Below are 26,496 nucleotides of genomic sequence, written 5' to 3'. Positions count from 1 at the left end.
CTCCCTTCTGGGCGCATCAGCCCTTACCTCCCCTCCCGTGCAAATCCTATTCCTTCTCGAACCCGTTTGTGTCCTTCCCTGTCCATGCAACTTCCCTGCCCTCTCCTGTTTTGCTCTTTCTCCTTCTTCCCGGAATCCTAAAGGCTTTGCATGGTGGCCCCTCACTAGCCATATGGGTTGGGGCGCTCTTGGGTGGTCCTCTTGCGCTGCCTTTACCTTGCGACACATCCGCATCTCGCTGCCCCAAGGCGAGGGAGTCCCTCGAAGGGCAGGATCGGGCCTTATGCCCCTCTGCATCCTGCAGGGCCCAGCCCTGCGCCAGACACGTAGGAGGTGCCAAGAAGCAGCCCAGCAGCGGAAGAGTGAGTCAAAGGCCCAGCGCGTGGGCGCGAGCGAGCGTCACCAGTCCGTGACTGCTACGGCAGAGCGGGCGCTCGTGAGAGCCGCGTCTGCTTTGTCTGACGTCTGCGGTGGAGCAGCGATACGGAGTCTGGGCCTGAAAACGCACAACTCACCCATCCCAACGGTGTCCTCTGGGAGCGAGGTGAAACGCACAAGGCGCTAAGTGGGAGGAAATGTGGCGTTTTAACAGGGACGGAATCTTGGCTCACGCCACGGGGAAGGAGACTACTATTTATTGGGCATCTACCACGTGCTAGCAATTTATTTAATCCCTTCAAGTTCCCTTCAAGGTGACTTTTTACCCCCATTTTACAGATGGGGAAACTGAGGCTCAAAGAGCTTACATGAATTTAAGGGGGATTATACTTCTAGTAACTAGCAGGATTTAAAAGAAGAAAAATATTTAGGTACCATTTACTCTGTACCAGGTACTAGTCCAAGCACCTCACTCGTTTGATTCTTACAAATGCGTTATTAACCCATTTAACAGGTGATGGGACAGAGACCCGGATAAGCAAATGGCCTGTGGTCACACCTCTACTAAGTGCCGGAGCCGGTCTGCTCCAGGGGCCATGCTCTCACCACCGCTCTGCCTCCTCCAGCCAGCTCTCTCCCTGCCCAGACCCTTCACCTCGAGCAAGCCCGCAGAAGAACTCCCCATCCGTGGCAATGCCCTTGGCAGCACAGCTAATCTCGCCTTCTCCCCTCAGAGGTGGGTGCCCGTCACCCAGCCAGCAGGTGGCTTGGCTCTGCTTTCCCTTCCCTTGGGCAGGAAAGCCCTCGGGGGTGACTAAGCCCTGAGTAAACAATGCTCCTGGCCTCCCTCCTCCAGGCCGGGTGGGGCCGTCACTATTTCAGGACCCGGCTCAGACACATCCCCCAGCCACCACCTCACAGTTACCTCTCGGGCTTGTTCCTCCAGCCCTGCTGCTCCTGGTCGGCTGCTCGAGAACCTCCTGGGGGGCACTGCGGATCTCGGGCGCTGCCGCCTGCCCTGCGGCACCTTCGGCAGCCTCCGGCCCGGCTTCCCTGCCACGGCACCAGGAGCCAGGTACACTTTACCTGATCAAGCTTCAAACGGCGACACACCCAGAAGGGGAGGGAGGAGGGTGGTGGCAAGGGGTGGGGGTGGGGGGCTCCTCTGATCTGGGATCAGCTCCCGAGGAGGAGAGAGGGCCACTCCTGGCCTCCTGTGATTGGCTGCCCGGAGTCGGGGCAAGAGACATGCAGCGGGGGGCTGGAGCCCTGGCAGGGTGGGACGCTGTCCTCCCAGGGCACGGCCGCGGAGGGCCAAGGGAGGGACGGCACATCTGGCCCAGCTTGGGGGGAGCTCAGATAACCTCTAAAATGGAAGTCTGTGCGGCAGGAGGGACTGGAATGAGAGCACAGGACAGGGCGAGACCCAGGAACACGTGGAGAGTCTCTTTCCGGGGGGAAATCTTCATGGGTAGGGGAAGACAGTTTTCTCTGCAGCGGCTTTGGTGATACCAGTTTGGGGGGGGCGGCTGTCAGGTGATCCCTGGGCACTCCTGGGGTTGGGCTGGGATGAGGAGGGCTGCAGTGGCTCTCCGGGGACACAGCCCAGGGCTGGGGAGGATGCGCACACAGACAGCAGCGCTGGGGACTGCAGGGCAGCTGCGCCCCGCAGCCACAGAGCTGCCCAAAGCCAGTGCTGGAGGGGCCCTTGGAGGTCATCAAGGCCACCCTCCTCGGCGGTCAGCGGAGGAAGGTGGCACCTAGAGAGGGAAGGGCTTGCTCGGGGACTTTCTGCAAAGCAACAGCCCAGCCCCGCCTGTGCTCCAGCCTCTGCCTCCTCACCCTCACTGCACGCGAATCCCACACTGCAGACAGACGCAGCCCGGGGACCGGGCCGAGGGGCCAAGGGACCTCTCTGAGCAGCAGTGGGGAGACCCTCCTTCCATCCCATGGATGCATATTAAAGAACAGCAGCCGCCTACACCCGCTGAGCGCTGACCGCGCGCCAGGCCTTGCTCCACACACGGTCACGTGCTTTGATCTCTCTCGACATCCCCACGAGATTAAGTCACTATTTCCAGTTTTTAGCTGAGGAAATGACGACAGATTTGCCCAAGGTCACGGCTAGGAAGAGTCAGCCCTGGGATTTGGACCCAGGCGGACTGGATGTGATGTCTCCACTCCCGGCCACGACACCACAGTGCGTTTCTGGGCTGGGGAAGGTCCAGGATTTCTGGGGGCGGATCCATCTGGGGTCTGGCCTGAGCCGCCCTGTACCGCTGCAGGGGCAGAGCTGTGAGAACCCCCCCTGGCACTTTTCTACCCCCAGTCATCAGGGGGGCTGAATCTAGAGACAGCAAGAACTTCACAGATGTGGGTCTGAAGGGCCCTTCGATGTCAGTTGGTTCAGGGCCCGACCCAGCGCCACCGCCACATGGCTGCTGCCAAAGTTTCTGCCATTTACAGCACCACTTGTACTCCCTGTTTTCCTAATGTTTTCCTTGCATAAACTCACTCCCCTGCCCCTTTTACTTGCCCTTAGCATTAATATCTGCAAAAATCATGAAATGTATGTGCCATTTATGTTTTTTTCTAATACACATTAAAGTAACTACTGGAGTAAAAAGTATTCCTCTGGGTACCACCTAAAATCGCCTCGCAAATGTGAACTGCACTTCGGGAAGCCATGGGCTAGTTTAACGTCCCCACTGTCTATCTGGAGAGGCTGAGGCTCAGAGAGGTTGCCTGCCCTGCCCGAGGTCACACAGCAAGTAGCAGCAGAGCCAGGGCTGGCCCTCCATGACCGCCTTGATGCAGGAATCAGAGGCGCCCCCAGACCTCCAAGAGCTCCGGCGCCCTAGGGCCAGCCGGCCTGCAGCCTTGGCTCTGCCTCAGTTCCCCGAGTTGGGAGGGGAGCCCAGGGTCTGCAGGGCCTCCTGCCGGCCTGGGAGAGCAGAGAGGAATCGCCCCCCAGCAAGTGTGGAGTGCAACTTCAACAAGGCTGGGATCTAGCGGAGGGGACAGGGTCTTCTGGAGTCCAGAGGGCCCCGGGTGACTCTCAGGAAGTCCCCGCTGAACCTGCAGAACCTTGACTTGATGGGCGGGAGTTTCGCTGTCTCAGTAATGACAGTAACGATGGGCGGGAGTTGCGCCGTCTCAGTAATGACAGTAACGGGAGAACGGCCGGCACTCACCGGTGCTTGTGCTGAGTTGCTCCAAGTGTTTTACACACGAACAACGCGGCCCATGCGACGGCGCAGTGCAGTCGGTGGTCGTTGTCCCGTTTCGCAGCGAGGAAACGCAGACGTGTGGAGTTTGACGATCTAAGCGGCCTAGCTAGTGAGGGGCTGGGTCAGGATTTGCACCCAGGCTACTGGGCTCGGAGTTCACGTTCTTCGCCGCCCACCTGCTTTGAAGGGGAGCTGGTCCCTTAGGGAGCGTTCAGCCCCAGCCCCTCCTCTGGTGGCCGGAATCTGATGAGCGTTTACAACAGGCCAGGCCCGGGGCCTGGTATCGCCACGTGCGGAGAGCGGCTCAGCGGGGTCGAGGCCGGCTGAAGGGCAGAGCGGGGTTGAGAAGCCAGGTCGGTTCCTGGCGTCGGCCCACGCTCCGCCACGCCGCCTCCTGACGCCCCGGAGCCGTGCACGCGATGCCGGCGCCGTGCAGAGCACATGCCGAGAACAGACGGCAGCCCGGGCTCGGGGGACCCCCTTCTCCCCCTTCAATTGCTTCTGTGAGCTCAGGGCCTGAGCTGCGGGAGCTGGCGGGGACCCCCGCCCAGGACACAGAGGCGCTTTGGGCAGCACCCACCTGGGTGAGCAAGTATCCGCGGGGCCGGGGGGTCCCCACGCCGGGACCCCTGCCAGGTGGTTCCGGGGCCGACTGCCAGGAAGGCAGGCGGACCATGGCCTTGAGGCTGTATAGGCCCCAGTAAGGAACTCGTGCCTTGGGAAACGGGAGCTCCTGACGGTTGTGAAGGAGGGAAGTGACGTGCTCAGAGGAAAAGCCAGCTTCTCCCGAGCGCCCAACAAGAACTGCATCGCCTCGCGAGAAACGGAGGCTTAGTAGGGGGCGGCGCTGAGGACACGGGACAGATTCCAGAACTACTTGGAGGTCGACGGGTGGGACTTTGTGAATGACTGGATGTGAGAGCTGCAGACGAGGGGACAATCAAGCATCGATGACCTCCAGGTTTCCAGCCTGAACTGGGCGAGTGGGGCTACCACCAATGATGCTAAATATAAAAGCAGCTAATTTGGGGGCAAAGATGAATTTAATCTTGGACATGCCAATTTTGAACAGGCTCTGGGTGCTCGCGGGGACAGTCCAACTGAGAGCCAGAGGGACAGCTCTGGAGCTCGGGGGTTGGTCATGTCTGGGCTAAAGAGAGATTCTAGAATGAACATCGCGAAAGACATTACGTTTTAGATGGAGCTGAGCGGGCTGAGAAGGGAAGCCCAGGAAATAGCAACATTTAGGGTGAGGGATGGTCAGAAAGAACGAGGCGGCCCCAGAGGCAAGGTCCCGTTAGCCCAGCAAGGGATTTTCAGCAGTACCGGATGCAGCAGAGAGGGCCAGAGAGATAACAACTGAGACATCCCCCGGGACTGGTGACTCCAGGGCCATCTGTGACCTTGCTGAGAACTGTTTCAGGGGAGCGTGGAGGGTGAGGTCAGCCTGCAGGGCCATGGGGAGAGTGACCGTGAGTGGACAGCGGAGGGCACAGAGACAGGAGACTTCACTGTAGCCAGAGGTGAGTGTGGAACCTCTGGAAGGTTCTTTTTAGGGCAGGAGACTCGAGCATGCCACCATGCTGAGGAGGCCAGGAAACAGGCGAGCCTGCAGAGGTGACGGAGGGCCTGGGGGGTACAGGGTGGGTGTGGCTTTGGACAGGAGGGACGCACTGACCCAAGACCACAGCAGAGCCAGTCACAATGGGCACAGATGAAGACTTGCAGGCGGGGGTTGAGCGATCACCCTGAATGGCCTCGACTTGCTTGAAGCAGGGCCAAGACTGTCCTGGGCAGGGGGAAGAGGAAATATAGGAAGTTGCCCAGTGGGCTCAAGAGTGAGCCTCGAGGGAAGACCAATGGCCCCGTGGGGGAGTGAGGGACACTGTGCACCCACCGTGGCCCAGGGAGGAGCGGAGAAGTCAGGCGGGTGCTCGTTGGCAGACATGGAGGGATGGACGCGGGGAAACCGGAGTACGCGGGAGATCCGAGCGGGCTGGGTGAGGAACAGAAGCCACGCGGAGGCCGCTCGCCTCCACCCCTCCGTTTGCGCCCCTGGTGCCACATGAGGGCGAGCCGGACGCTTGAGGCTCGGTCCCAGGCGGGACCAGTCTGCGGCAGAGCAGCGCGGCGGGCGGGCTCACTGGGCCCCTGTTCCGTCATCGCTCACGGAAAGGTAACGCGGTCTGCTCTGGAAATCAGGTTGTGTGTGAAGTTGAAACGTATTTACGTTTGGTTACTGCTTGAATCTCTGTGTAAGGAACAGTCATTCCTAATCTCGTACATTTTCATATGCTGGGCTTATTTATAGTTAGCAGCAGTCGTTTGCTTCAGATCAAATCATCAGAAGTACCAGAGCCGGGTCGATCACCCGCAGGGCTTACCCAGGACTCAAGAAACGTGGCACGTGAGGTTTCCTCCAGGTTGAGTGGTTTAGAGGCGGATCTGGCCACGTTAGACACCAATTTCTGGACTGGTTGTTCTTGGGAAGTTAATGCGCCCATCTGCTCACCTTTGGGAAACCTGCTCTCATCAGCCCCATCTTGACAGAGTAAAGCGGCCACTGGAGCTCCCAAAGCAGCGCTTGCCCTAGTCTGTGATGACCAGAAGCCAGCAAACGAGTGGCGGAAACGTCGTCGGCACTGGTTCCTCGGTCCCAGCCTTGCCGTGCGCGTCCCGCCAACCCCACCAGACTCCACGCCCGTTACGCACGCGCTCAAGATCCCAGGCCCCTTAGTCCCCTCTCGGCTGTGTCCCTCACCTGCTTTCAGGGACAACATCAAAGTCTCTGCTGCTCCTGGACGCCCGTCTGCAGGTCACCCCATGGCTAGGACTTGTACTTGGCTCTGAACTTTGGAAAACTGTCACAAACTGAAACGCCCACCCACACTGTTCTTTTGCCCCCATCCCTCACCAAGAATTCAGCAAGGGGCTCCACACGAAGGCTTTTAGGACAGGCTTATTTGGACAAAACCCAGGGACAGAAACATCAATCAGATCAGACTGGTCCCTAGAAGCCCTGCTCCTGCCTGGGTCTTGGACGTGCCCGCGCAGCGCACGTCCCGGGTGAGCTCAGTGCTGGGCTGCTGCGGACGCCTCTGGAAGCTGCCGGCACTGCCTTCCATGGGCTCCGCCCTTCCGCTCCTATGACCTGTTGGCTTCACTTGGGGATTCTCATCAGCCTGGCAGCGAGCACCGTCTCCTGTATCTACAGGATGCCAGGATGCCACCAGGTCCTGTCCAGAGCTCCAGAGGAATCTCCCACGAAGACGAAACAAACAAAACCTCAGGCTTATTCCCAGCTCACCTGTGCCCCTTGCAGTGTGGGAGCCCGTGAGTAGTGGGCGCCGCCCGCCAGGCTCCCTCCTCACCAGGGGAGAGGGGCTCCGACAAGCCCAGGCCTCGCCTGGATCCCGCCGTGGCTCTGCCACAGGCACCCGGACTCCCGAGGTTCTGCCTCTCCACCTGGACCTGCCGAGCTTGTCCTGGCTGTCTCTGGGACACCACACCTACCGTGTCACTTGTGAAAAACTCTTAGTTCCTTAAAGCTCTTAAAATGCAGGAAGTGAGAGAAATAAAACAGTTTAATGATGGCTCCCTTGATTCACAGACGAAGCTCTAAGACAACAGAAGGACAAACATTTCTCTCCATGCATTGGTCCAGAGAAAATCAGGGACAAGCGGCGATCCAAGGACAGGAGCTATGGTATTCAGACCCACTGCTCAGCCTCCTGCGTCGCATGGCCCAACTGTCTGTCTCAGCAACTGTAGACACCAGGGAGAGCAGGGGGCTGCCCGGCCCCCGGAATTGGAAATGCTACGGGCGGCAGAGCGAGCAGGTGCGTGGCCACCGCCCTGCGCCGCGGAGGAAGAGCACAGGCAGAAGGAAGACCAAGCTTCCGGGCGCCCAGAAGACCACAGCGGGCTCAGCTCTCCCATCGGAACTGCTCCCGAGGACGGGACCCGGCTGAGGCGCTGGGGCTGGGGGGACGGCGGTGACAGGAGCCGCGGTGGGCAGGATTGTACGCTCAATGCCGGGCCGTGCCCTCCCCCAGACACTGGGTTCCTGATGACTTGCTCTGCCCTCCAAAGGGTAACACAATTCCCAAGATTCGGAGCTGGAAGGGTGGCAAGGGGGAGCAAGGAGAGAGATCCCGCCCATTCCTGAGGCCACTTGGAATGTCTCCGTTCCCTTCTGTCCTGCCTTCCCCTCCCTTCAACCCCAAAGAGCTGAGGAGACAGCAGATATCAGAGACCCCATCACTCTTCCCTAAACAAAACAGCCGAGTACAACATTTCTAAAGAGAGGGAGAAGGAGGAAAGATGCCACGGGCTTTTAAAGGGAAGGCCGGGAAACAGTGGCATCGAGGGAAGGGAGAAGCGGCCCCGGCTCTGTCTAGCGCACGGGCTGGCAGCCGGGGCCTGCGGGCCGTGACCAGCTGCCCATCTAGCTGAGCATCTTGTGCCGGTCGAAGACTGTCTTCCGCTGCTCCTGCACCTGCAGCTTCCACCTCTGCTGGGCACCTTCCACGCGCTCCAGGACCGTGTTTGCTCGGGGTCCCCCGAGGGACGCAGCAGCTGCCGCCACAGAGCGAGCATCCTGCAGGGGAAGAGAAGAGAAGACCTGGCGTGGCGAGCTAGAGGGGTCCTGGGTCCCGAAAGTCTGACATGGAGAGAACGTCCCATGAGCAGCCCCAAAGTCTGACCTCTCCCAGGCCAGGAGGCTGGACCTCCTCAGGGACCTCGCCTTGTCATCTGCAGAGCCTGACGCAGTGTGCCTGGCCTGCCGGAGGCCCCAGTGCCTGCAGCACCTGCAGAATGGGGCCCCTGCTCCCCCAGGGTGTGGGAGGGAAGCACTCCAGGGAGCATGTTTTGGGGCCCCAACAACGTAGCCAGCTCAAGTCAGGTTCCCAGGCTGAAACACCCCCCGCCCCAGGCCTGTGTCTAACTCTCAAGAGGAATACCAAGTGTTAAGTGGCAAGACTTCACTTAGTCAGGCGGAGGACTCAGTAACACTGTTGTCTGAGGACATGCACCACGCCCCCAGGCTGCTACACGGCTGGGGGACTCCCTGGCCTGGCAGCCATGACCCAGGGGTGGCAGGAAGGCCCAGGAGCCAGGGGCCAGCGACCCCGAGATGGCAGCACACCTGAGGAGTCTGCACCGATCGAAACCCACAGATCTCTAACTTCCCCTGGGACTGAGGGGATGCGACATCACGCGGGGAGGCTGGTGGGATGGAAGTTTGGAGGCGACCCCGGCATTCCCACTGCGAAGCCTGCTCTGGCCCCCTCCCCCGTGACAGCTCAGGACAGCTCGGCTCCTTCCCCACCTGCCCCCTCCGGTCCCCCTTCCCCTTTGCTCTCAGAACCGCTGCTGTCCTCAAAAGCATCCTCCCCTAATTACCACTTCTCTGCCTCTGAAGCTCCGGAGCCCGTGCATTTCCTGCAGGACCCGAACCTGATCTTTGGGGGGAATTAGAGCCAGGGCCAGGCCCACACCCCCTGGGGATTTCCTCTCCGGCTCTCCCTGCCTCTCATCTCCTGCCACCCATCTCTTAAGGGATTAGCACACCTCACTAAGCCTAGAGCCGCCCAGTAAATGCAACTTTGCTTCTAATGCCCCGAGCTGGCAAGGCTTCTGTCGCCACGCAGCTGCCAGGCTGGGGGGTGGTGAGGGCAGGGGAGGGTAGGCAGAGAACGAGCTGGCAGGGCAGAGTGGAGGCTGGCTAGGGATGAGGCTGGGAGGGGGTCCATCATCATCCTCGTGGAGCTCGGGGTAATTCGTCTTGCGAGCGTTCATCTCCAAGGCGACTCGGAGATGGACACTGCCCTCTGGCAGCCTCCTGCCCAGGCCCCGGGGGAGGCCTCCTCCGCCAGGCGAGGTGCGGATCGGGCAACCCCTGAGAGGCAGGGGTGGGGGCACCGGGCAGGGGCCGTGGCATCGGGCAGGTGCCGCACTGAGCTTGGAGCCAGGACTCCTGGGCTCTGTGCCTGCCTGGTGACCACCTGCCCCTTCCGGCCTCAGACGCCGCGGGCCCATCTCACGGCGGAAGCACTGGTCCACGGTGCAAGCAGGGGGAGCAGGCACAGCCTCAGCCACCGCGCACCTGTGTGTCCGGGACAAGGGACTTTATCTGTCCAAGCTTCAGTGTAACAAATCCAGTCTTTGAGAGTACAAACAAGTTGTGTGAAACGACACTCGGCACGGTGCATTTCGATAGTCTCTGCTCTCTTCCATTTCATTCTTTATAAATCCCGGTCCTGACTCACAAAATCATTCCATGACCCGGTGGGCTGAGACCCAGCGTGAAGCACCCCGCTTCACGATCACGTAGAGGGGACGGCAAAGTCAGGGAGTGCGTGTGAAGCGCTTGCTACACCGAGTGTCACAGAGCTGGAGCTCAAGCAATGTTCAGTTTTCTTCCTCCCGGGCAGCTTAGCACAGCGGTTAAGAAAACTCTGGAATCAGACAAACCCAGCTTGGAATCGTGGCTCTGACCTCTACCAGATACATCACCTTGAGCAAGTCACCTTCTTCTCCGAACCTACCTCCCTAACTATGAGACAATGAATGCCAAGCCTTTAGCAGCGCCTGGCAAACAGTAAGCACTCAATCAACAGCAGCGACTGCTGTATGGCCCGGCTCTGGGACCTGAGAGGCAGGGGAAGGGCAGAGAGCTGGCAGCCTGCGGGCCGGGAGCGCCTGTGAAACCGACCGTAGCTGCCTTTCGGCTCCACTCCTTCCCAGGCCAGCGGCCGACTGAGCCAGCCACAGTGCTAAGAACGAGCCGCCACCCAGTTCTGCTTCCGCGTGGCCGTCTCCGTGAGCTGGTCCCTGAAGACGCGCCTGGGAAGCCAGTGGCCCACGTGGGCTTGGCCGTCCTGGCTCTGGGGGGCTGGAGGCCTTGACTTCCTCTCCGTGCCCCTCTCATCCTTTCTGGGACCAGCACCTCATGTCGGGGCCTCCGTGAGGGGTGCCAGGCTGGGAGGGGTGGGACAGCTTCAGCCCTGGCCTCCTCCCACTGCTGTGCATCTCGGGGGGACGGCTTGAGGAGGGGAAGCCGGGGAGAGCCAAGAGCAGAGCATTAAGGGAACACGCTGAAATTCACCGCATTACCGCAGTATCATTTGTTTTCCCTTCATGTAAAGTCTTAACAAGCAGCTCCTAAGTGGGGGAGGCTGCGCCGAGAGGCTCCGTGTTCCCACTGCTAATAGTCTGATTAAAAGGTATTAGAGACTCCACATCTGCTCTAGGGACGCCCCGCGCGGGGCCCCATCCTCGCGGGCTCTGCAGCAGGATGCTGGGGGCAGCAGGAGCAACACCCCCGATTCCTGACCTTCCCTCTGAGGCTGCGTCTCCGGGTGACTCGGGGAGGCAGAGGAGCTGTTAGGAGAGGAGCTGGGGGGCCCTGCCAATCAAGGGGAACGAGGTTAGACGTGCACGGGTCCCCAGGGGACCAGACCAGCATGACTGACAAACGCCACTATGTCCCAGGCCCTCTGCTAGGCACTTTATGTGGATTAGTCCCAGGTCCAAACACTGGCGAATGGGTAACATCACCGCCTTCTTGTAGATGGGGAAACTGAGGCTCCAGAAAGACGCATCTTGCTCCCCGAGGGTGCACAGCTGTTCAGGGGCCAAGTCAGATCTGAACCCCAGTCTGCATATCTCATCCCAGGACTCAGGTGGGTGCTCCCCTGGCTGGCGTCCCCCGAGACAGAGCCAACTCGGGCAACCAGGCAGCAGGCTGTATCTCGCCCCAGGGTAGAGCGAGAGCAAAGCAGCTGTCAAGGACCCAGGCACGAGGACCATCAGGCGAGGCCCCCTCCCCGGCCGGGGAGAACCCAAACACCCGTGCGGATGAGCCTGCCTGACACACTGCCCCAGACGACGTGCTCTGCGGCCTGCGCAGAAGCCCTGGCTCTCAGCTGCGCTGGACTGGGCCTAAGTCTCTCTGATGACAAGGAGATGGAGGGGAAGAGAGAACCCACCTCGGGGGGCTCCCCCCTCTCGCTGCCCCTCCCCCTTTTGTCTCATCCCAGGCACAGGAGCGGGACCAGACGGTCTGGTCACTTACCAGCTACCCAGCAAACAATGGCCCTAGTACCAAGCCCTTTAGCAAGGGGACTACACAGCCTCTCTGGGTTTTCCAAGTTTAACCCAAACCCTTCCTGCTGTAGTCAAATCCTGCCTCTCTGCTGCGACGCTGCCCTGACCACCTGCATGCCGCTGCCAGAGTCACCTTCCTAGGACAGACCACATCCTGCCACTCCCCTGTTCAAAACCATGGCTGGTGACCCGGCAGCTTATGAACAAAACCCTGCTCATGGCAGCCTCTGGGGTGGCCGAGCCGCACACTCCCAGCCCGGCCCCGCCTTGTCCCATCCTCCGGCTGGTCCACGTGTCCTCTCTCTACCTGCGCTGACCACCACTCAGGCCCCTGTGCACGCCGCCCCTCAGCCGTCCTGTAGCAATCAGAACGCTACGTAGGTGTTAGGACCTGACTGAATCATCTCGTCCGTAAGTTTGAGCAACACCCGTAAAGCTTCCACACGCACCATCTGAACAGTTCCGTGGAGGCACGAAGGACGACGTCTATTTCAGATTTAGAAGGTGCATCACGAGGCTAGCACCGAGGATGCTGAGTGGCAGAGCTGGGACTCCAGCCTGGACTGTGGTTCCAAAGCCATGTGCTTCGCTACCGTGCTGTGCTGCCCCGTGGAGCTCTGGAAATGTCTGAGTCACCCACCTTCCTGTTCTGTCCTCGGGGGAGAGGTGGCGTCTGAATTGCCCTCCTGTTTCACTGTCCGCTCCCCAGGGCCAGGGCCCTCGGCACACAGCTGCCCACCCCTGCTCAGACAGGTGGGGAGACCGTGCCTCGGTGGCCCGAGTCTTCTCTTCTCCCCTGTACCTGCCTGTTCCCAGTTCCCACCCTCCTCCTCCTCCTCCTCTTTCCTCGATTCCCCTGCACATCCTCGCTCAAAGGGGGCCCAGAGCTCTGCCCACCACCCGGGAGGGCAAGCACTTTGAAGACCCTTCAGCGCCTGGGGCCGCGCTGTGAGCAGCAGACAGCCCGAGCCTAGAGCGGCCCTGGAGTCTCTCTCTTCAAAGAGGGCCCAACCTGCACATCTGAAACCGCTCTGTTTGCCGTTTCTGCCCCAGCAAACAAGCTTGCTTCCTCCTTTCAAAGGGCGTCTGAGCCCAGGGATTAGGCCTAATGCTGCCGGAATCCCAGGGGGGGCGGCGCCCCGCGATCGGGCCCACTGAGGCTCTGCCAGCGTTTTCAAAGGGCCACGACAGGCTTTCATCTGCCTCCACGGACTCAGGCGCCCTTCCTCCCCCAGTCCTCCGCCCCCGGGGCAGGGAGCTCCTGGCCACCAGAACGGGGGGATGGAGCCAAGGGGCTCCCAACCCTGAGAAGTGCCCTGACCTGCATCTCTCCTCTGACTGGGCCCCAGACTTCTAAGGGGGCTGGAAGCCTGTGCAGCTCAGAGAGAATTTTCCTTCTAAAGTCACCGGGCTGTACGGGCCTAGGTGAGCTTTCAAGGAACTCTGAGAGGTCATGTTCCGACTTTGCTCCTCTTGGGTCTTGGTGTGAAAGCTAAATCCCTCCAGCCCAGCCAGGGGAGACCTGGTCTTGTCTCTCTCTCTTTTTTTTTTTGAGACGGGGTTTCGCTCTGTCACCCAGGCTGGAGTGCAGTGGCACAATCACAGCTCACTGCAGCCTCAGACTCCTGGGCCAAGTGATCCTCTCGCCTCGGCTTCCTGAGTAGCTGGGACTATAGGTGTGGACCACCACGCCCAGCTAGTTTTTTTTTTTGATGCTATGTTGCCCAGGCTGGTCTCCAACTCCTGGGCTCAAGCCATCCCCCCACCTCTGCCTCCCAAAGTGCTGGGGTTACAGGTGTGAGCTACTGCACCCGGCCTTGGCTCCTTCTTCAGGGAAACACTGTCCAGACCACTAATAAACCCACAGACGGGGCTTCGCTGCTGCTCAGCTGGGTGCCTTGTGACCCCCTCCCGCTCCCAAGTCCCCCGACACAAGTTCCCCGTGCACTGACGGGGCAGGCCACTCAATTCCCCTCACCCTCCAGGACCAGGGCCTCGGTCTCTGTAAGGACGAGCTCCTGGGCTCCGTCTGGCCCCGGTCCCCTGTCCGTCCTCCCTACGGCAGGTCAGCGGTCACTTTCCCATCCATCCTGAGCTGCCTCTGAGCATCGCCCGGTGCCGGGAAGCCTTCCCTCTCAGACCCACACTGAGAAAGGCGACTTCCCCAGCCCTTGTCCAGTAAAAAGGAACCTCCCAAGGCATCCAGCTTCTCCACCTAACGGCCACCTCACAAAGCCGCGCCTCACTGCAGGCCTTCACGCTCCCTGCCGTGCGCCTGGCTTGGCTGTTGCGAGGCCTACACCGCGGGCAGACGTAAGGCCCGTGTAAATCTCAACACGGTGCCACCTGCAGCGTTTCTGAACACGGCGGGACAAACAGCGCTGCTGAACCACAGGTCCCTGCGACAGGGACACCACGCAGAATCCCAGGAGGTGAGAGATGGAGAGGTGAAGCCAAGTGACAAACCAGAGGGCATTTCCGTACCCACCCCAAGGGTATCCGATGAGATCCGCCCACCCCAGCCCTCAACCAGCCAGAGCTGGCTGCACCTCGGATCCTGGTATCCCGGAGACCGAGTATGTTTTATGACCTTTTAGAACCTCGGGGTGGGAGGTGAGGGGGTGTCATCCTGTCCACCCCAGGGCAGGAATCTCCTCTGCAGAACAGAGGCGGCCTCGCCAGCTTCGGCCCCAGTACTGCCTGCTGCAGCCAGCTGCCCTCCCAGAACCCTCCGTGGATAATCCTCCTTCCTGCTGAGCTGAAACCGGCGGCACCCAGGATGTTAACGTCCACTCTGACTCAGGTTCTGCCTCCGGGAACCGAAACTCCACCGAATCCAACCCTTCTTCCTCCCTGAGGCCCTTCACGGAGACCCCAAGAGGGAGTCTCCTGGGGAAAGGGAGGCCCAGGCTCAGACCCAGAGACAGAAGCTGCCCTCCCCTGGCTCCGTGGCGAGGACGGCAGGAGCGACAGCAAGGCCATGCCCGAGAGCCACGCATTCCAGGGAAATCATCGGCTGCATCTCTCAATTACTCCCCAAGCCAGGCCTGCAATTACCACATTACCCCTAATCGCGAGCGTCTATTAGCGATGCTCCTCCCCATCAGAGCTGCTATTACTCCACATTAATAACCAGGTAGGCAGCAAGGCTTCCTCTCGAACACAGACCACCCAACTGCCAGCGCCACCACCTCCCAGGCCCAGCTCCAAAGGGGCAAGGCTGGTTCCCTCTGCTCCACCTTCGGCCACACTCGCGTCCGCCGGAGGCCACCGGTGGACCGGGGACAGCCCAGACCCGTACCCAGGAGGGGAGCAGGGCCGGTGGGAGTGGTCCTGTCCTGACCTGCCCCGTCCTGCCTGCTCACGCTGGCCCAGACCCACCTGGCCTGGGCAGCTTCCCACTTAGACCTGAGCCCTGCATCCTCTTTTTGGTGGGGAACTTGCTCACGACCTTACAAGGGAGCCCACCCACTCCATCCTTACTCTCACACCGTGTTAGATCTCCCTCCCTAACTCCCAGCTGTGGGTCCTCCGTCCCCTGGGTGAGGCTCAGCGCTCCCCTACAGATTCCTGCAGGCAGCTATCATGTGCCTCCTTGAGTTGTTTTTCTTCCCCTCAAGCTAAACATCTCTCAGCTTCTTCAGCTGATTCTCCCCAGCCTCAGCTGAGACATTTCCCCATTAGCTGCTCCTCTGGACATGCACGAGTCCCCTGAATGCCTCACTCACTCCGTCGATAAGCAGAGGGTCTTCTGGCAGCAAGGCTCTGGGGCGGGGCTCACCGACAGGGTCTGTGCCACGGCCACCACGGCCTGGAGCAGCCCGAACTGCCGGCAACCCCCAGCCTCCCTCCCTGCGTCTCCCGCGCCCAGCTGGCTGCTGTGCCAGTGCGTGGGGGGACGGAGGCACAAGGGGCTGTGCAGTCTCCACTCGGCAGGGAGGTTCCCGTTTTTCCTGGGGGCACCGGGCGCACCACAGTGCACGTCACGTCTCGCTCCCGCGAGGAGCCCTTCAGCCGAGCCCTCCCACCCCACCGCGGTTTCCTCTCCACGGCGTCCGTGACCCTTCAGAGGCTCTGCAGGCTGCCTGGCGCCAGTGGTTCCCCGTCCTCCTCACCCAGTAAAGCCAAACCCCGAGCTCGACACTTGAGGCCTTTAACAATCTGGCGCAAACTCACCGGCCAGCTCTGTCTGCCACTATCCCTACGGGCCTGCCTTTGTCCTTGAACCGCTCAATTCCTCACGTGTACGCGGTGACGTCGCCTGCTTGGCACCGCTATCTGCCTTACTCCTCCTCCGCTCTTGAAATCCCACTTTCCCATCAAGACCCCAGGGCTGTGCCTTGCACCGAACAAGCGCTCGACAGATGTTTGTGGGATCCCTGGACAAAAGAACCGACTGCCGCCTCCGAGTCCGCCGCCAGCCTGTCACCAGTGTCTGAGCACGCAGGGTACTGTGCGTGTCTGCTCGGGACTGGCCCTGGTTCGTTCACTCCCGCTGCCCAGTGCAGTGCCGCAGGAAGACACGGCTCGCTTCGTGTGTGCACCGAGGCCGCCTGCAGCCAGGTGTCGGGGAAATCCAGGGCCACCTCCTGCTTCGCCTGGAAGGGCGAGGGCAGTTCCCGCCGAGTTTGGGTGACGTGTGGGACACTGAACAGGAGGAAAGAGCAACCTGGGGCGAGGAGGCGGGGGAGGGGGAGACGCTGATCCCACCCAGGCCCCAGTGATGCTCTTCTGGGTTCTGCCCTGGGGACTCCCGCCCTGGGAGCCAGGGCCCTGGCACCGCAGCCTCGGTTACCTCGTTCTCCTCCTCGTTGTGCAGTTGCTCGGTGTACGCGTCCGGCTTTCGAATCAGAGGGTCCACCAGCATCAGGAAGGCCATGTAGAGCAAGAGGGCGCCCACCACGGACAGGTAGATGACAATGATGATCTGAGGGAGACCCAGCATGCCTGTGAGCCGACACCCTGGGCCAAGGACGGGAATCTGTCTCTGTTCCTGTGCTAGCTGTGCCCGGAGGGCAGCGGCTCCCCAAGTGCTGCACCGAGGCAGGACGGGGACGCGACGTGGGCTCAGAGGGAAAGGGAGGGCCCCACTCCTCGGATGGACGAGCTCTGTCTTGACCCAGGGGAGCCCGAAGAACAGGTGTCAAGACAGCAGACAGATAAGAAAGGAACGAGTCTGGAGCCTGACACCCGAGAAGCTCCCGGGGTGGGGGTGGGGAAACAGGGTCTACCTGGCTGTAGAAGAGTCCAGAACCTGGGGTAGAAGGCCATGAGAAACTAAGTAAGAGCAAGGAGAACCAGGTGGAGAGGCCGGAAGCGGGGCCCAGAAGAGTAAACCTGGTGCAGGCTCACTGTCCCCTGCTGAGCGCGGGCGGACGGGGCGGGCACCGCAGTTACTGGGACCACGACCGCCTCCGCCACTTTCTACCTGACGGTGAGGACACAGGAACTACACACGGGGCTCCCTGGCGAGGCAGGAAGGACAGCGGTGATGACTACTTCCCTCCACATGGACCTCAGAAGGGGAAACTTGAGGGAGGATTCAGTGGCATCTTTAAATTCATGATAATTATTTCCTGATGCCATCTCTAGATTCTTCAAAGGACAAGCAGAAATAGGCTCACACTGGAACAGGAAGGGCTTACGGTAGCCATCGGTGAGCACTGCCCGGCCCAGGATGGTCAGAACCTGGACTAGGAGACCGTGGTGGAGGCTCGGGGGACACCAGGGTCCACTAGGGCTGCACAGCCTCTACAAGACCGGGGCAAATCCTGCCTGGGGCAGAGGATGAACGAGGACCTCGTGGCGTCCTTCCTCTTTCTACCGCTTGTCTCCTGAATTCACCCAAACAATCGACGACAACGAGGTTCAGGAACAAACCAAAGGAGCAGTCTGATGCCCCTGCCAGCCCCAGGCCCCGGCACCCAACACCCAGCCCCAGCCCACAGCTCTGGCGCTTTTAGAGGAGCTCGACGTCACTTTGCGAGCGTCATTAGATTAAGCTCTGGGAGGGCAGAACCTTCCCATTCGCAGCGTCCTGCAGTGCCCAGAACACAGCAGGCGCTCAGAAGAGACTTATCGGAGGAATGGAAGAAGAGAAAGGGAAAAAGCTGGAAAGAATAGAGGGGAAAAAAGAGTCTCACGGAGCTTTCCCAGCGCTCTTAGCTCTCGCTGTAACGGGAGCCACTGGGAAGAGACCAGGGAGCGCCAGCTCCAGGAAGGCGTGGGACGTGGGTCCCGTGTCTGCGCTAGGCCAGCCTAGAAGCCAGTCCCACAGCCACTTGGAATATGCCAGAATAAAGCAAAAAACTGTGTGTGGGGGCGGCCAGGGACAGGGAGACGGCATGTGGGGCAGAGCCCGCGGTACCTTGATGGTGGTGGTGCTGCGCTCCTCGTACCTGCACTCGCACAGCAGGCAGTAGGCCTCCATGTCGTGCCCGGGCACCGGCATGGGCTCCACCACGTGCAGGCAGTTGCTGCAACAGAGACAGGCACGGCCGTGGGCACGGGGCTGCGGGAAGGCCTTACAACCCCCAGACCAGGAGCAGGTGGCCGGGGGAGCCGAGAGGCAGGGGTCGGGCACAGGGTTCATAAAGCGTCAGGCTGGCAGAAGCCCTTCCCAGCCCACGGCCTCCCAGCCCGTGCCCTGCCCCATCGGAACCAGCTCTGCAAACAATCGACCTTCCCCAAAGTTCTACCCTCAGCTGCCTTCCGGTCTCATGCTGCGTTCTCCCTGGGTGGGTGCAGAAGCCGCTGGGTCTTATGATAGGTTAGAATCTCTAGTCAGGACCTCCCTCCTCCCAAGAGCTGGACTCATGTCCAGCTGCCTATGGGATTCACCCTGAGTGTCTCACAGGGACCACAAACCCCACACTCGCCCTGCATAGCCTTCGCCCCGAATCCCCAGCCCTGCATGCTGGCTCCGAGCTACCAGTGGCAGGAAAAGACCTCCACCACCCACTCGACTGGCCAATCAACCCTGGGAATCATCTTTGACACTGCCTTTTCTCTCATCTATGAGCCCACCAAATGCCAGTGATCTTCCTTCCCTAGAGATTCCTAAAATCCATCTTCCTTATTTTCTTCCACCACTGTGTCTTAGAGAAGGGCCTCATCATTCCTCTCTGGGACAGCCGACCCAGCCTCCCTGCTGCCCTCCCGTCTCCGTTCGGCCCTGTCCTTCGCTACCTTCACACGGCAGCCGAGTGACCTTACCAAAAGAAGCTCCGGTCCTGTCACTCCTCAGCCCCAGGGCAAGGGCCAACTCAACTGCTCTGCCTGGGGTCCTAACCCACCTCACGCCAGCCCCATCCCTGCCACGCTGCTCTGCTGGGCTCGTCTCTGAATGAGCCACACCCCACGCCCTTGCCAGAAATGCGTGGCTTTGCCGCCCAGCCTGGCCTTTCCACTTGGGAAGACTCAGCTCTGAGCTCTGTCCCTCTCCAACAGCCAGCTCCCTGTGCTCATCTCCTCTGGGCCACCGCCCCATTGCACCATGCCAGGGTCAGTCATGTCTCATGCAGTTCAATGTTCCCAGTGCCTGGCACCGTGCTGGCCAGAGCAGGGCTCAATAAGCAAATCATTACACGTCCTAAGAGGAAGCCCACTTCGCCCACCTTCAGCTAACGAGGGCTGTGTGAGCTACAGGGCTGCGTTTCCGGCAGCATTAAGGGTGTGCGGCGTGAAGGTCATGTGTTGACATAAGAGTGGGATATCCCTTTAGGGCAAGTTCCCCCTAAAACTCCAGTATGTGGCATCCATGAGTTTATCCAAGCCTTTGATGATACCACTTCCATCCTTGGGTACCAGCTTCCAACACGTTACTCCCTGCTGCGAACGGGTCACCCTGTTGTAACCGAAAGCACTGCTTTCAGGCCCTGCACACTGCTGCCTCCTGTCCAGAGGGACTGCCACCTTCCCTTCCCCAGCAAGTCTCTGCGAGCCCCCCGGGGACCAGATTCCTCCCTATCCTGAGCCACGCTGCGTCCTGGGTCTGGAAGGTCATTCCTGTGCTTCAGTAGGAGCTGCAGACTCCCCAGTGGGCCAGACGTGGTGTCAGAAGCTGGGAAGGGCCAACCCGAGTGCTTCAGTGTGGGATCCTGTTACCCAGGGGAACAGGCTGGAAGAGGGTAGGGGAACAGCAACAGGAGCTGAAATATTCCCGTCTTAAGCTCTTCTGGGAATCGGTGAGACTCAAGGAAACATGTTCTTGCTCTCCTAAGGGTTTCCATTTACCTTCTGGGGCCAGTGATACCAGGACTCTGTGGACTGGTCAGGGGACACTACAGGGAGAGGGCTAAAGAGAAAGACAGGGTGGGTTTAATTCTCTGCTCTTCGATTTATTCTGTGATTGTTAATTTATTTAACTTCTCTGGGCTGAACCTGATGAGTGTCTTTGAAATTGTGCTCTTCTGGGGGCCACCGACCGCTCACCCTGCAGGAGGGTGGAGGTGAGGGCGGCGCTGCGGGACACTTCCCTCTTGGCCAGAGCAATTCTGATCTTATGTTTTATGCACTCTGTGTTTCCAAAACAGATTTTGTTTGTAGAAGGGCTCTATTTTAACGAGTTTGAAAGGGAAGGAACTAGTCAACTTTTTTAGTTCCTTCCTGCTCTGGGATTGTCTCTGTAGCACCTCCCCTTACCAGACCCACCAAGTGGGAAAAATTGTTGGGGTTTTTGCCTTTTTATACACATGCGGTTATAAACCCTCAACACTAGGTGGCAGAACACCAGCAGCAAGCACAGGAACGTGTATGACTCGGCCATTCCACACGAGGATGGCTGCTCAGGTGGTTCTGGTTTTACTTTGCACACCCAAGGGCAAGGGGGCAAGTGTTCTCTCCGCAAATGTGCCACGAAAGTGAAAATGTAGCAGAGACCTAAAGATCCAATCAAACTGGCCTCCATCTCTGGCCCTAGCTCTAAGGTGCTAAGATCAATGTCAAAGCTCCACCCCACCCCTTAAGGGCTCCAGGCAAACATATGACTCCTCCCAGATAAGGTAAATGTCCTGGGTCCTAGAAGCCTGGAGTCTTTCCTCCTGGCCTCAGTTTTCGCCCCACCCTTAATGGAAGTGCCTTGAGGTTCTGACATAAGACTGTTCATTAGACAGCCCCCCAGTTCTGACTTCTAAGGGAAAGAAAAAGATAAACTATAGCCTGAGGTCTAGATAGGACTCTGTTCTCTGGGGGCATCCAAGCTTGAGTTTTCAGGCCACACTGTAACTCCAGGACAGAGAGAGCTGCTGAAATCACCAGTGCCTGCGTGCACAGGGGCATGGGATGCAGACTGTTACCTGGTGTGGGGCTTGGACAGCCCATCGACCACAAGATACGAGGTCACCAGGGCTCCTCCCAAGCCTTCCTGTCTTAGGGCTTTGGGAATCTATCAGGACAGCCAGAAGCAGAGGGAAACAGGCTAGTGCTCTGAGAGGAGCCCAGGTTTCCTCGGGCTATAGTGTAAGTTTAACCATGAGTATCCATGTGGCCTCTAGTAAGGCTGGTAATATATATTAATAACATCAGCTAACATTTCTGTAATACTTACTATGTGCCAGGTATTGTCCTAAGTGCTACACTTGCTTATGTGTGCGTGCACATGTACAACACACACACATACATACTTAATACTCAAAATACTGCTGCCATTATACAGATAAGGAAATCAAAAGTTCAGCGGAGTCAAAGCAAATGAACTAATTTGTCACACAATTAATAAGTGGCAAAGCTAGATTTGAAGCCAGGAAAGTTGGATCCAGAGTCTGTAGTCTAACTAGACTACCTCTCAGAAAACACAATCTCAGAGTTGGAAATTCAACTAGTTTCAAGCTTCTTAAATACTGCTCTGGACGAACTGCATCATAAACATCAAAGAACTTTAAGAAGAAGTTACTGTCCCCTGCCCCAATATTTGCTGAATGAAAATCTGGAGCGGGAGGCTGGGCCAGTGGCTCACACCTGCAATCCTAGCATTCTGGGAGGCCGAGGCAGGAGGATTGTCTAAGGTCAGGAGTTGGAGACCAGCCTGGGCAAAATCGAGGCCCTGTCTCTTTGAAAAATAGAAAAATTAGCTGGCTATGGTGGCGCCTGTAGTTCCAGCTACTTGGGAGGCCGAGGCAGGAGGATCCCTTGAGCCCAGGAGTTTGAAGTTGCTGTGAGCTATGATGATACCACTGCACTCTAGCCGGGTGACAGCAAGACTTTATCTCAAAAAAAATAGAAAAAAAGAAAGCAAGCCGGGCATGGTGGCTCACGCCTGTAATCCTAGCTCTCTGGGAGGCTGAGGTGGGCGGATTGTTTGAGCTCAGGAGTTCGAGATCAGCCTGGGCAAGAGCGAGACCCCGTCTCTACCAAAAATAGAAAGAAATTAATTGGACAGCTAAAAATATATAAAAAAAAATTAGCCGGGCATGGTGGCGCATGCCTGTAGTCCCAGCTACTTGGGAGGCTGAGGCAGTAGGATTGCTTGAGCCCAGGAGTTTGAGGTTGCTGTGAGCTAGGCTGACGCCACGGCACTCACTCTAGCCAGGGTAACAAAGTGAGACTCTGTCTCAAAAAAAAAAGGAAAAAAAGAAAGCAAGAAAAATCTGGAGGGCAGTGCTGGGAATCCAGCATGTTCTCAAAGCTCATCTGATGATCCTAACACACACCAAGTAGTGGGAACACTGAACCAGACCCCCCATCCAATATTAATCCCTTCTGCAGTGAGCTCACCTCGTCTGGGCTCAGATCTCCCTGAGGATGGGGCTTCCCAGCTCCTGAAACTGCCTAGATTAGAAATGCTCCTTCGACTCATGCTGAAGCCGATTTCCCTGAAGCTTTCATGCAATGGCCCCAGTTCTACACCAAGAAACCACACTGAACAACGTAACTGATCTCCACAAGCACCGGCCCCCATGGGCCCCACCTCCCACAGCACGCCAGCCCTCCTCTGGGTCTTGGTCAGCCACCGTGTGTCCCCATGTCCTCTCCTCTTCAGGCTCTTTAGTTCCTTAAACAGTTCGTTCCAGGACAATGTGTTGAAACATCCCTTCACCAAGCTGGTCTCCTTTCTCTGAATGAATTCTTGATTATTCCTCTCTTTTTAAAAGTGAGGCACCCAGAAATGAATTCAAGACTCCAGGTATATAATTTAAATTCTTTCTTTGGGTCTCTGTCTCTGCAATTATAAAATGGGAACAATATCCATCCCATCCACCTTACAAAGTTCCTATGAGACTGGCACAGAACAACACATGTAATAGAGCTTTGCAAAAGCATTGAGCATCGCACAGCATGTGGCAGGAACACCTGCCCCTCCCAACTTCTCTACTACCATTTTGTATCATCACTAAAGACCGAAATTCAAAGCAAAACAAAAAAGTCCTCTACTCTGACCAGGAACCCTTCAACTGGAATTCAAGACACCTGGGTCCTGTTTCCATACACAATTGACGACGACTATGGAATTGGTTCTGTGACCATGGACAAAATGTTCCTTTGTAAGAATCTCCATGGGAATGGGAGAGTATGCTTACCCTTTGGGGTCCAAGAACTCTAGTAAATACCCACAACGTCAAGGATGTTTGCTGGCGTAAACTAGAGTACCCTCGGAGGATAAACAAGCAGCCAAGGGCCAGCCCCTGAGCGATGCCTTACCAGTCCTTCTGTGACACATTCTGGTTGTAAATGTGCCCGTTGATGTTTCTGTAAGGTGGACAGATGCACTTGCACCGGATGTCTTCAGAACTCTGGAAGAGAAAGAGCGTACAAGGTATGCAGAGCCCCTGCCTGGGTTCAGGTTCTAGAGAGGCTGTCGACATCAGTTCGCTGTGTTACGAGGTGATCGTGTGTATGCTCTTGAGTGTCCCCCATGCCCAAGTTCAGCAAGGACTGCTTCTGCGGGAAGGATGCTACATCACAGGGTCCTCCAGACAAAAACATCCATGTGGCAAATAAGACTCAAAGAAAGCTTCCTAGGGCTGCCATTCCCTAAGTGGGGTGCTTACACGGGGTGGGCGTGGGGGGTTGACAAGTAAAGTGATAGTCCTCTACTCTGGACCCCACACTTGTGTGTGCACCTCTGTCCAGTGGACTTGGCAGCCAGCCTCTTCTCCCCATTCCATTTCCAACTTCCTAGGTCAAGACTCGGGGAAGGGAAAGAGCAGGGGTGAATGAGGAAAAGTAGATCATTTCCATGGGAATACTCAGCAACCCCTTTGAAAGTTCCTCCCTTCTGGAATGGGTAAGAGACAACACCATAAACGTTTGTATTCGAATTAGGAATTCCATAGAGGGATGGGAGCAAACCCTCAGACTCAACCTTGTATCAAAGCCCTGGTGATCTTTAGACTCTCAAAGTCCATAAACCGACCCAAACTCCGCCCTAGGTCATTTACCCCTAAAGAATGGAAGTTATCTCAGGAGTCCCAGCACTTAGGTGGGTCACCCTCAATAACAGAAACCTCAGTCTATATGGGACTTTACACTTACAGAGCATTTTTACATTGTTGTGTAACTCGATTCTACCTGAGTAACAGACATAACCACTACTACCGGTTGAGCATTCCTAATCTGAAAACTTGAAATGCTCCAAAATCTCAAACTTTTTAAGTGCCGACACGACCATGATGTTAACGCTGCAGAAAAAGTGCCTAGAGACACCATGTTGAAAATGTGTGATGGGCTTAGTGAAGGACTAGAGCAGCATGCATTCATAACAGAACAAGAAATCATGTTAGTTTGTAAAATCGAAGGGGGATTTCTATGGCAAAAGCCACCGTTAATGAGGTAGATGACTCTGGAGGAAGCATTTTAAAAAGCCGTTCAGCAGGATGTCTCTTCATCCCTAGAGGACCCTCCTGGTCCCTCAACCACTTCTGATGTTTCTTCTAAAAAAATAAATGTATAGTAGCCTTTAATCAAAACATAGTATCATAGGTAGAGACTGAAAGCCTGCTGTCCTTTGCTGTTGCTGTCGTTTAATAGCTGGTACAGTTTTCCCGGTGATGCTACCGTGCTGAGTTATTTATCCTGAACATGTTAGTTTTTCACTGCACTGATGGTAAGTCATTTATTTTCCTGTTAAGTACTTACATGTGAATAAGTGTAAGAAAGGAATCACTTATTGGTAGCACGTAAGCCTAGAGGCAGGAATGATGATGATGCCAAACAACCAGAGATTGTCCTCATGGGTGGCTGAGATGGTGACATGTTTGCTTTCTGATGGTTCAGTGTACACAAACTATTTCATGCACAAAATTATTAAAAATATTGTATAAAATTACCTTCAGGCTATGTGCATAAGGTGTATGTGAAACATAAATGTTTAGACTTGGGTCAGTTGCCAAGATATCTCATTATACAGGATGTCCCAAAAGTCGCCATATATAGGAAAAATGGGAAATTGTAGCTAAATGTACCTTTATTTACAAAATATTCATTACAAAATTTTTCCTTTGTATGGGGGCTTTTGGGACACCCTGTATATACACAAATATTTGAAAATCTGAAAATATCCGAAATGCAAAACACTCTGGTCCCAAGCAAAGGACAGTATGGAGAATTTAGATAACTTCTCCAAACTTCCTTGCTGGAATTCCACCACTAGTCTGTCTGAACCTGTGCTCTGTGCACCCTTCTCCCCGCCCTATCTTTAGGGAGGCCTGCAGCCTTGAGTCTAAGAGAACAACCCCGAAAGTAAGGCCCACAGGTGAGTGAGGGGCAGGGCCGGAGGGCAGCTATGTCTGAGAAAGCCTTGCAGGTAGGGTGCTCCTGCACGAGGTGCTGCTGGCTCACCTCCCTCACCTTGTTGGCATGAGCCGCGGGGACCAGCAAACACCCGACCACAGCCACCAAAGATAGGAGCTTCATGCTTATCAAGCTTGCTGGGCCAGCAAGGCCGGACACCTGGAAAAGAGATACGGAGTGGGAGAAGAGGAAGGTGGCCACGCCACAGCCAGCATGCTCGGCCCCTTGACCATCCTGCCAAGAAATGGGAATAGGGTTGGGGGCTGGGTTTCCGGATTCCAGGGCCTGCTAACCCGGTCGCCAAACGCTGCTTCCCTCTCCCCCAAGTCTGCGGCTCTCCTCTGACCACATGTGGGCCCTGCAGAGGGAGCCTCCCGGGGACACCGCCGCCAGGGCCTCCATCCTGCTCCGCACGGCCCGCTCTGCCCCGCGCATCACGTCCCACCGCCCTCCGCCATCTCCGCTTCTGCCCGCCCCGGCAGCTCCTCCCCGCGCAGGCCCGACGGGAACTTTGGGTGGGGAGTCTGCGAGCCCTGATCGGACGGCGAAGGCCAAAGCCCACCACGCCCAGAGTCTTGGGCCGGGCTGGGACCCCCAGTGCCCCCGCGACCCCCCGCACCCTTCCCCCAACGCCGCGTCCACGAACCTGCATGCCCCGCCGCAGCTGCACAGGACGCAGCTGGTCCCGCCCCCTCCCAGTTTCTATTGGTTGCCGGAGCAGCCTTTCAGCCCAAGCTCGCCATCGCCAAGGCAACAAGACCCACCTCCGCCTGGGCGTGGAGGCTCCTGCGCAAGGGAGAGGCGGGCATTTCTCAAACCCGACCAAACAAGAAAAGGGAACGCCAGCCCTCCAAACCAGGACTGGGGAGGGATCTTGCCTTTGTGTGGCCTGTAGAACGACTGCAGTGCTTCGCCCGTTCCTGTGTTATAAACTCCTCTTGTTCCAGGTGCTGTGTTAAAGAGAAGGCACTTTATACACTATAAGCTAGTGACAACAACGATAAGAGAATAAAGAGCTTTGTCCTCATTCGAAATCTGAAAATGTTGC

General features: G+C 57.5%; 1 protein-coding gene across 2 annotated transcripts; it reads right to left on the bottom strand.

The window, feature by feature from the left end:
* Positions 1–7,856: 7,856 nt before the first annotated feature.
* TMEM9 (transmembrane protein 9) lies at positions 7,857–26,200 on the bottom strand. 2 transcript variants are annotated; one of them, XM_012664968.1, is made up of 6 exons: positions 26,095–26,200; positions 25,506–25,607; positions 23,358–23,449; positions 18,088–18,196; positions 16,516–16,647; positions 7,857–8,208 (listed from the first exon to the last, which is right to left on the bottom strand). In XM_012664968.1, exons 1-6 carry the CDS (start codon positions 26,098–26,100, stop codon positions 8,056–8,058), a joined length of 594 nt encoding a protein of 197 aa, XP_012520422.1. In that variant the 5' UTR covers positions 26,101–26,200; the 3' UTR covers positions 7,857–8,055. The 2 variants fall into 2 exon arrangements, with proteins under 2 accessions (XP_012520422.1, XP_012520421.1); XM_012664967.1 differs by having other exon boundaries at positions 25,497–25,607; positions 26,095–26,146.
* Positions 26,201–26,496: the final 296 nt, after the last annotated feature.

The sequence above is a fragment of the Propithecus coquereli genome, unplaced genomic scaffold (genome assembly GCF_000956105.1).
Source record: "Propithecus coquereli isolate 6110/MARCELLA unplaced genomic scaffold, Pcoq_1.0 Scaffold944, whole genome shotgun sequence".
In the NCBI taxonomy this organism is placed as follows: domain Eukaryota; kingdom Metazoa; phylum Chordata; class Mammalia; order Primates; family Indriidae; genus Propithecus; species Propithecus coquereli.
The sequence above is the reverse complement of the archived record's forward strand: the minus strand, read 5'-3'. Positions and strand labels throughout refer to the sequence as shown.